Source organism: Zingiber officinale, chromosome 7A (genome assembly GCF_018446385.1).
Source record: "Zingiber officinale cultivar Zhangliang chromosome 7A, Zo_v1.1, whole genome shotgun sequence".
NCBI classification, from domain to species: domain Eukaryota; kingdom Viridiplantae; phylum Streptophyta; class Magnoliopsida; order Zingiberales; family Zingiberaceae; genus Zingiber; species Zingiber officinale.
In genome coordinates, this window is record NC_055998.1 from 129,678,619 (window position 1) to 129,689,126 (window position 10,508).

Sequence of the window (10,508 nt, forward strand, 5' to 3'; positions counted from 1 at the left end):
ATGAATTAGAGATTTTTTTTATCATAAAATACAAAGTAAAATGCATTAGTAAAAATAAATTTTTTAAAATTAAAATTAATAAAGTCTATTTGACATTCTAATAAAAAGATTAAATAATTTAATAATTTTATTAATAAAAAATAAAAGTATTATCAAAATACCCATCAAAAAACTAAATTTTATATCAAAAATTAGTTTTTTAAAAAAATAATATTTAATTCTTTTTAATAACTAATTTTAAAAATATTTTTTAAAAATTATTATTTTCGATCCCAAATCTAAATGAAAAATATTAAAGAAAATTAAAAATATATTAAAAAATTTTATTTTATAATTTTTTTACCTAGAAGCTTAAAGAACGACGGCTCTGGTTGCATGGTCATACAAACACTCTTCATATGACTTCGACCTCGTTGACTCGTTCCACAATTGACCCACGTCTTCTTTGCTATCGAACTTGAGTTCCGAGCCAATTCAACTCAGCTGAACTCCAAGTACAACTCAATCGGACTACTTTGCCTACTTTGGCTCCATTCTCCAATTGAGTTTCTGATTAACTCTAGAGATTGATACACTTCTATCATTATTGTAAATCATCCATAATAATCTTTGTTAACTATTGTCTAAAGCAAAAGCGTGAACTTTGCATAACAATCATGTACTGTATCTATTATGAAACAACTCGATCGAATAAAAGGAAATGTTCATTTGTATCAACAAAATGTTCAGTCTGAAGTTATAAATGGAATTAAGACTTCCAAAGAATGAATTCTCTACTGAACCTATTTGTCTACAACCAGTGACATGAGTAAGGCCCAGAACGAATGCTGACTAATGAAATTATTAATACACGGTACAAGAAATAGCTCCGTCTACAGAACTATTCGATATGGTGGCAAATGAAAGAGAGGGAGTGCATCTGTTTGATTCTGTAAAATTATTGGGTTGTTTGATGAAGAAATAATGATTAGACGAGCCGAAGAGCTTACTGACTCCTTGAACTAACTTCCCTTGTTACGCTTCTTGGACTCACTGTAGAGGATTACTCCAATGACCGTAAGTGTGTACCCTGCCATACCTGTAAAGGAGACTGGGTTCTTGAATATTAAGATTGAGATGACTACTGCCACAGCTCCTTTTGCATTTCCTAGAACCTACAAGGAATCCATGAACCAGGAATGTTATGTAACTCATGAAACATGTCTTCGAGGCTTGATAAAAATCAAGAAATAAGGATGGAAGAATTTTGGGTGCATACTTAAGTCTGTAAACTTGATTTTTGCATTCGCAGTATTAGATTCATATCAAGAAAGCATAATATATCAAGAAGCAACTACTGGAGTAAACATGAGAAATTAAAAGTTCAGTTAAAATTTGCTTTGAAAAACTGCCTTACATACTAATTTGGTTAGATAGTTACAATTGAACCTTGGTTCCTCTGGTAGAGCTTATTCCCTAGTTGCTGAATTGGTTGACAGTTGGCAATGGAGTTTGCTCAATTGAGCAGATTAGTAGACATTCAAAATTTCCAATGTCTTTGAAAATAAAATTCTAAAAACTTATTTCAATAACTAAGTAACCGCAATAAATCTATAACAGCTTAAAAGTTATGCAATATGCACTTTCATGAAATAAGGAATAAAGCAGCGCGAGCAATGTTTCAACTTTCAACAAAGCATACCTGGAGTGTCAAAGCACTGGTATGCTTGGTGACCAGGAAATTGGTCAAGTTTACAAAATAGGCTAATGAAGAATTGATCAGCAGATACCATATAACGTTGAAGTCTTTTCTAGCAAGTGCCAATGTAATGCCAACCACGTTTTCCTCCATTATAATAGTTGCTGGAAGTAGAAAAACAACTGCTATTGGAGCCATATATAAAAGCAGATTCATAGAGTTCAACTTCTCCCTGAACATTAAGAGCTGATAAGAAGGTAGAATATCATTTTTAATAAATTTACAAGTGACTATAGTCTATAACTCACCCTTCAGAGGACATCAATATTCCTTGCAACACTGACTTAAGTGCCCTAGCAGCAGTGGCACCGATGCACATAATAAAACCAAACAAATGAAAGCTTGGCTCCCCCTATAAAGTTGAACCAATAAACTGTAAATATTCACAACTTTTATACAATTTTTTCTTTCAAAAGAAGACTGCAAAGAATACGGGTCGATATGTTTAGGAAATCATTTGCATGAGCATAAAATACATGAATGGTGAACAGAATACTATCAAATTAGAAAAGAATACGGTTGGAAAATTAGGAGATCAGGAAATAATCTTTTAGATATGGATTGCATAAAATCAGGAAAGAATCTTTGAAAATCAGAAAATAATCTCTGATTTTAGTAATTTTCATTTCTTATGTTTCCTTTCTTTTATTTGTTTCTATTGCAGTATTTTGTATCTTCTATTTATTGATGTAATGTCTAGTTGAAAAATAATAACAATTCCTCTTCTTTTCGTTTTTTCTCTCATCAATCTTCTTGGTTTTCTTCATGGTATCAAAGCCCTAGGTTCGATCTAGGTTATTTTTCCATGGCAAATCAACATCCATGGAAGACTGTTGTCAACTCAAATTGAAACCCACTGATATCTTTCAATGGTTCGATGGAGGCATCCTCTAATTCACTCTAAGTTAATATTAAACGTTTTAATGGGAAGAACTACACAGAATGGTTACAAACTGTGCGCTTGGTGTTAGAAAGGAAAGGTAAACTTGAATATGTTACCGGAGAAGTGATAAAACTAACTATTGGAGACTCCAGATTTAAAGCATGGAAATTTGAAAATTCACCGCTTATTGCATAGTTAGTCAATTCCATGGAGCACCCTATCAGAAAGTCATTTATGTTCCTACCTACAACCAAAAAGGTGTGGGAGACAGCTAGAGACACTTATTCAGATTTAGAAAACTATTCGCCAATTTTTAGCCTAAAATCAAGGCTATGGCAAGCGAAGCAAGGGAATGTGATGTGACTTCCTACTACAATGAGTTGATAACGTTGTGGCAAGAACTAGATCTATGCTATGATAATATTTGGAATTGTGTTGATGATAGTGTTCATTTTATGAAACAGCAAGAGAATGATTGAGTGTTAATTTTCTTGGCGGGACTAAAAAAGGATCTAGATAAAGGGGTCGAATCTTAGGAAAGACACATCTACCAACTATCTGTGAAGTATTTTCAGAAATACGAAGAGAAGAAGCTCGACAAATTGTTATGCTTAACAAATCTGCCTCAGTCTCTACTAACTTAGGTTTGAAAAGTTCTGCCCTTGTTATTAAAGGTTTTTAAGAGGAAGCGAAGAAAGATGGCAAGAGTTTTGGAAAATCATGATGCCGCCATTATAAACGCCTATGGCACATGTGGGAAAATCCATGGGAAGCCAAAAATTAGAAGAAAAGAATTGATAGTAAAGGTCGTGCACTTCAGACTATTATCTCAAATCAAGAGGACCAATCTATTCCTAGTGTACTTCCTTTCCAAGGGAAAAATAGACCAACTGTACAAACTCCTTGAGTCTCAGAAAAACCATTCTTGTTCAATAGCTCAAAAAGATAATTGCATGACAACAATCTTCTTTATTGTCAATTCTAATCGCGCTTGGATCATTGACTCAAGGGCAACTGATCATATAACAGGAATGTCAAACCTTTTCTCTTCATATAGACCCTGTGCAGGTAACCAAAAAATTAAGATTGCAGATAACTCTCTTTCAGCCATTGCAGGAAAAGGTTCTATTGTAGTATCACCTATGCTCACTCTAAATGATGTTCTTCATGTTCCAAAGTTTTCCTATAACCTTTTATCTGTCTGTAAATTGGTCCATGATCAAAATTGTCAAGCTAATTTCTTTGCGTCTCACTGTGTATTACAGGATTTGACCTCGGGGAGGATGATTGGCAGTGCTAAACAAAGTAGAGGACTCTACTTCCTTGAAGATGGATCTAAATCAAGAAAACAATCTCAACTAAGAGGTTCCTACTTTGAATCTATTTCTGTTTCGAACTGTAATATTATGTTGTGACATTTTAAATTAGGACATCCTAGTTGTTGATACTTAAAGCAGTTGTTTCCTAAATTGTTTCATAATAAAGATCCATCATTGTTTTATTGTGAAAAATGTGAGATTGCAAAACACCACCGCACATTCTTCCCTTCACAGCCATACAAGCCATCAAAACCGTTTATCATAATTCACAATGACGTTTGAGGTCCTAATAAGATAAACACACCCTCTAATAAAAAATGGTTTATCACATTTAGTGATGATCATACTCGACTTTGCTGGGTGTATTTATTAAAAGAAAAATCAATCTTTAAAATTTTTTTCAATATGGTGCAGACTCAATTTCAAACTAATATACAGATTTTTAGAAGTGGCAATAGGGAGCATGGATTAAAATACCATGCCGAACCAGTCAAAACGGGCGAAACTTCTCGTTCCGCTTGTCGACCGGCACCGACACGATCTCGATACCAAGCCCCGTGGCAACAAAGAGGTGTTGTGTGCCCCCACAGCTGCCCCGGAGGGGTAGCGTGACCTCAAAGCCACCGTGGAGGGGTCGCACGACCTCCGCATCTGTAGCGCGACAGCTACGGAGGGGGCGCACAACCCCCGTGTCCACCACGGAGGGATCACGCGACCCCTGTGTCCGAGCCGGAGTTGCCTGAATCGTCGCGTTGTCACGCGACTTTCTCACGCAACCAGTCTGCTGGGTGGGTGGGTTTTTTTAATTAAAATTTAGGTAAATTGTTTTAATCAACTCCTAGATATGATAGGAATAATATAAAGAGATTTTATTAAACTCTAATAAAATTATTTAATTAATTTATTTTAATTCTAAAAAATATAATATTTTTTTTTATTTATCTATTTTCATATTTATTTCCTGATTATTTTTAGATTTTAAATATTTGTGTTAAATATTTTACTTTTTAATTAATATATTATATATTTAAAAAATACCGAAACTATATCGGCACGGTGCGATACGATACCGAAACTATATTGTTCTGGTCCAGGACCGAAAACTTGGCACGGGTCGAGATTTTAAACCATGATAGGGGAATATTTTAACATGATCTTAGGAAATTTTTTCCTTGAAAAGGGGATAGTTCATCACAGTTCGTGTATACATACACCTCAACAAATGGTATTGCTGGGAAAAAAAAATAAACACCTCCTGGAGGTAGCTGAGCATTCTTTTTCAACCAAAGTACCAAAATATTTGTGGGGTGGAGCTATTTTAACTACTGCATATTTAATTAATAGTATGTTATCTAAAGTTCTACAATATAAGACTCCATTCAATACATTTACAACATGTTTTTCTACTATTCGTCTTTCGGCTAATTTACCATTAAAAATATTTGGTTGCACAACTTTTGTTCATGAGCATAGGATAATGGGAAAACTTGAGCCAAAGGCAAGAAATGTGTCTTTGTGGATACTCCCCTATGCAAAAAGGTTATAAGTGTTATGATCCAATATAAAAAAAAATTGTGACAATGGATGACACATTTTTTGAAACACAACCTTTTTTAAGAGCATTCATCTTCAAGGGGAGAGTTCAAGGGAAGATTCATTTATTAAATTTAATGATATGTTTTTGTGATATATTTGAGTTTGAACCTACTAGCTCTACACAAACAACAAATGGCCAAGGATCGTTCTTTGAAACTCCTCTCATAATGAGTAATGTTTCTACTGAATCCAGACCTACATTTGACAATCAAAAATATGAAAAAAAAAGTTGTGAAAAACCAAGTACAATGCCACAACATGATCAAAAATATGTCAAGCAAGTAATAGATTCCAGGAAGGGGAACAAACTTGGAAGGGAATCGTCTACTTGAGAAATAATCATCAGAAAGGGAAAGATGAATCATCTCTACAGCATAGCCATGATTCTAAGCCGAGGGAGAATCTTCATCCTAGTACTGATAATTCTCTTCCAAGGTATGATAGTTAATATGAGTCTGACATACCAATAGCTCTTCAAAAAGGTGACAGATTTTGTACCAAACATCCTATATCAAAGGTTGTGTCATATTCAAAGTTGTCTTCATCTCTTGTCACTTTTTGTTCTCAATTATCCTGTGTAAACATTCTTAAAAATATACAGGAGGCCCAACAAGTTCCAAAGTGGAAGGAAGCTATGCTTAAGGAGATGAGAGCTCTTGAGAAGAATAATACTTGGAAGATTGTTACACTACCATCATGGAAAAACACTATGGGATGTAAGTGAGTTGTCACTGTGAAGTATAACTCAGATGGATGGAGAGATATAAGGCTAGATTGGTGGCCAAAGGGTTCACTCAAACCTATAATGTTGATTACTATGAGACATTTGCTCCCGTTGGAAAACTAAATACAGTGAGAGTACTTTTATTTATTGTTGCTAATCTAGACTAGCCTTTGCTGTAATTAGATGTGAAAAATGCCTTCCTCAATGGTCTTTTAGAAGAGGTGTACATAAATAGTCCACTGGGCTTTGAGAAGAAATTTGGCTCAAAGGTGTGTAAATTAAGAAGTCTTTATATGGTCTCAAGCAATCTCTGAGAGCTTAGTTTGAGAAATTTACTCAATCAGTCAAGAAACAAGGATACGCTCAAAGACAAACAGATCATACATTATTCTTAAAATTTTCCACCGAAGGAAAGATTGTTGTACTAATAGTGCATGTTGATAATATTATTCTCACAGGTAATGATGTGATTGAAATGGAAAGACTTGAAGAAAAGCCTAGCAGTTGAATTTGAGATCAAGGATTTGGGAACATTAAGGTATTTCCTTGGTATGGAAGTCGCTCACTCTAGAGAAGGTATTGTTGCCTCTTAACGGAAGTATATTCTTGATCTCTTGGAGGAAACAAGAACGAGTGGTTGCAGACCCATAGAGACTCCCATGGATCCTAATATAAAACTTTGAGAAAAAGGAAGTGTTCCAGTTGATACCAGTAGATACCAAAGGTTAGTTGGGAAACTAATTTATCTATCTCATACTCGGCTGAACATTGTTTTTTTAGTCAGTGTTGTGAGTCAATTCATGCATGCACCATTTGAAGAACATGTTGAGGTTGTTTATAGAATTCTAAGATATTTGAAGACTACTTCTGGAAAATGTCTAATTTTCAAAAACACTAATCAAAGATGTGTTGATGTGTTTATTGATGTGGATTGTGCAGGATCGATTAATGGCAGGAGATCTACTTCAAGATACTATACCTTTGTATGGGGAAACCTAGTTACATGGAGAAGCAAGAAACAAAATGATGTAGCCAAAAGTAGTGCAGAAGTTGAGTTTAGAGAAATGGCTCAGGGAGTCTGTGAAGTGTTGTGGATATACAGAATACTTGAAGAGCTCAAGAAACCAATAGAACTTCCATTGAAGTTATACTGTGATAATAAGGCCACAATAAGCATTGCTCATAATCCTGTTCAACATGATAGAACGAAACACATTGAGATTGATTGACATTTTATAAAGGAAAAAAATTGAAGCAGGACCCATTTGTACCTTCTAATCAACAAATAACTGACATCCTGACAAAGGGACTTGCAAGAGTCAATTTTGAACAATTAATAAGCAAGTTGGGCATGATTAATATTTATGCACCAACTTGAGAGGGAGTGCTGGAAAATTAGGAGATCCTGATTGTATAAAATTAGAAAATCTTTGAGATATTGTTTGCATAAAATCAGCAAAGAATCTCTGATTTTAGTAATTTTTATTTTTTATGTTTCCTTTCTTTTATTTGTTCCTATTTCGGTATTTTGTATCTTCTATCTATTGATGTAATGTCTAGTTGAAAAATAATAACAATTACTCCTCTTCCCCTTTTTTCCCCTTCAATCTTCCTGGTTGCTTCAAACACCAACAGAGAATCAAAGCCTAACAAACACATGGCTACTTGACTCAATTATGCTGTTAACTTCCTTCCATCTCAACTAAGGCTAATCTATTTGTTTCATGTTATTTCCAAAGCAATTGTTTTAAGAGGAACCAAAAGGAGATGCGACCAGATGACTGATCATCAATATAAGCGTATTCAGCTAACTTTACACCAGAAACTTATCACAGTAACAAGGAGGTGGAGTCCCCATCAGATTCAAAGATCTAAATCACGAAACTGACTTCGTTTTTTTTTTCTCCTCATTGACATCTATGTATCTGCTGGTAGATAAATAATATAATATATAGATGACCCGAGCATTCTTGGGAACCGGGGACATCTCTCAGATGAACCGCATATCTGAATGGGCGTTGTCAGAAACCCCTTTTTTCTAAATTTATATGCTTAGAGAGTATAGATAGAACATATTACAGGAATTGTGAAGTGTAGTTAAATTTAGAGCAAAAGTGAATGCAACCAAATAAACAGCAAAGCAGAGCACTCACCCCACTAGCGATAATAACACCGGTAACGACGGGCACGAGGGTAATGTACGTGAGCCACGATTCTTTCCGGAGAGTCATGAGGTAAGCAAACACAGCCGTGAAGAAGGGAGTGGTGGCGCCAATGGCCTGGTTGAAAGAGACAGGAAGGTAGCGGAGGGAGATATTGCCGCTGACCACTGAACCGCAGAAGACGAGGCTGAGAGCGCTGATCTTGAGGAACTGGATGCGCGACCGTATGGACTGCATCGGCACGATCTTGAACCAGGCGATGGCGACGTAGCTGAGAAGGGAGCAAGCCATCATGTGGCACAAGGTGAGGAAGATCGGGTACTTGAACCCGTAGTTGCTGAGCAGGTACTTGTTGAGAAGGAGCACCCCGATGTTGGAGGCGTACCAAGCGGCGACGAGCCCGAGGGTGAAGAACCTCCCGTTGGCTGGCGATGGCGACACCGCCACTGCCCTCGCGCTCATCTTGGCCGCCTCCGGGTCGTCTTCCCCGCCGCCGCTGCTGCTTCTCCTCATCCGGATCTACGCTGGCATGCGCGGGGAGGGCTCAGGGTTCCGATCCAAGTGGGCTCTCCAATTGGGGAGTTCGTTGTCGATCGGCGGCCGACGAGATCCGTACAGGGGAAGGAAGAGCTGATGATTCGATCGGATCTGGGACGGAGAGGAAGGAAGCGAAGTGGCGGATGAAATCGAGGAGGGAAAAGGATGGATCTGGGAGAGCGAGGGAATGTAGGGTGGATAGGTTGCCATTTTATATGAGAGCAGAAGTGACGGTCACGATAGCGGTGACGGAGAACTTGACGGAGACGTAGCGCCCATTATACGAGAGTGACTCAATTTGTAAAATATGGTAAAAGTGATTCGCGAGAGCTCAATTTGCTAAAAGAACTTATATATATATATTCGTTTAATATATATAATTAATTAAATAAATAAATTTAAATAATTTATTAAATAAAATTTAAAAGTCTTTCAAATTATTATTTATAAATAATCAACACATTTTCACAACTACAAAGATATAATATCAAATCCTAAAACGTGAGGAGAGTGGGAAGGAATAGGGATAGCAATACTCTTCGTGGGTTCGGATTTTATGGGAAAAATTTGAAATCAATATTCTCCGTGGGTTCGGATTTTATGGGAAAAATTTGAAATGAGAATGAAGATCTCTAATTTATTCGGGGATAAAGATGGGTTCAGGGATTTTTTTAAGGGATATGATGGATTCAGGGCCGATATAGGGATATTGTCCTCGTCCCCGAACCTGCTCTGAAAATAATAATAATAATAATAATAATAATCCTGTCCGGAATCTGAGAAGACGGAATAGTCGGTGTGACGTGGCTAGAATGTTGACCGCATCTCCATGACCTGGAGTGAAGAGAGGTGATGAGTTGTCTCCGATGTAGACCGAGTCGTCAGCAGACCTCTAGTCAACGCTACCTGTAACCAATGACCGGGTTGTCCCGGTCCCTGATACCCCGATGCTCTAGACATGTCCCAAAAATATATAAGCAGTCGAATAATAGTAGAGCAATAGAATGAATAAATAATGAGTACGGTGACGTACTTTGGCCCAATGGGGCGCCCTCGAATTGATTGGTGAGCTGGTCGCAACGTTAAACGAGTCGTCATGACCCGAAAGAGTGGGTGAACGTGAGTCGTCCAAGGAACTGGATCTGGGGGTGGCAGCCCGAAGTCGAACGCGCATGGATCCAACAGACAACACGTGGATCGGAACCTGATAGCGACACACATATCGAGAGATGACACCGACACCAAGGTCGGGCTACGATAGTGGCACATAGGCCAGAATATAATAACGACATGAAAGTCGGAACCCTATATCAGCTTAAAGACCGAAAATGACCACATGCAAGCTAGAAGGTGCGACAGTCAAAACAAGATTGCGGCGCACAGGACAGAAGCATACGACGGTGAGGAATCTGCACTAGATAAGCGAGATCTCAAATGTGGCGACTGCCAACTATTGCATTAAGGGAGCGGACGACTGTGGCGCGAAGGCAACAGCCGTGGAGCGACATAGTGACGTCCTCAATGTCGAACTGGGTAGCGACTTGCCGAC

The 10,508-nt window shown here is 37.4% G+C and overlaps 1 protein-coding gene across 1 annotated transcript; it reads right to left on the reverse strand.

The window, feature by feature from the left end:
- Nucleotides 1-691: 691 nt before the first annotated feature.
- LOC122002536 (probable sugar phosphate/phosphate translocator At3g11320) lies at nt 692-9,137 on the reverse strand. The gene is made up of 4 exons (XM_042557736.1): nt 8,414-9,137; nt 1,987-2,090; nt 1,682-1,910; nt 692-1,154 (listed from the first exon to the last, which is right to left on the reverse strand). The coding sequence occupies exons 1-4, from the start codon at nt 8,933-8,935 to the stop codon at nt 1,002-1,004; spliced, it is 1,008 nt and encodes a 335-aa protein (XP_042413670.1). The 5' UTR covers nt 8,936-9,137; the 3' UTR covers nt 692-1,001.
- Nucleotides 9,138-10,508: the final 1,371 nt, after the last annotated feature.

Coding starts and splice junctions, on each gene's coding strand:
- LOC122002536 (XM_042557736.1), bottom strand. CDS start 8,935: ATGAGGAGAAGCAGCAGCGGCGGCGGGGAAGACGACCCGGAGGCGGCC. Junction 2,091..8,413: donor GTGTTATTATCGCTAGTGGG/GTGAGTGCTCTG, acceptor TCAACTTTATAG/GGGGAGCCAAGCTTTCATTT. Junction 1,155..1,681: donor CCAGTGCTTTGACACTCCAG/GTATGCTTTGTT, acceptor GATTCCTTGTAG/GTTCTAGGAAATGCAAAAGG.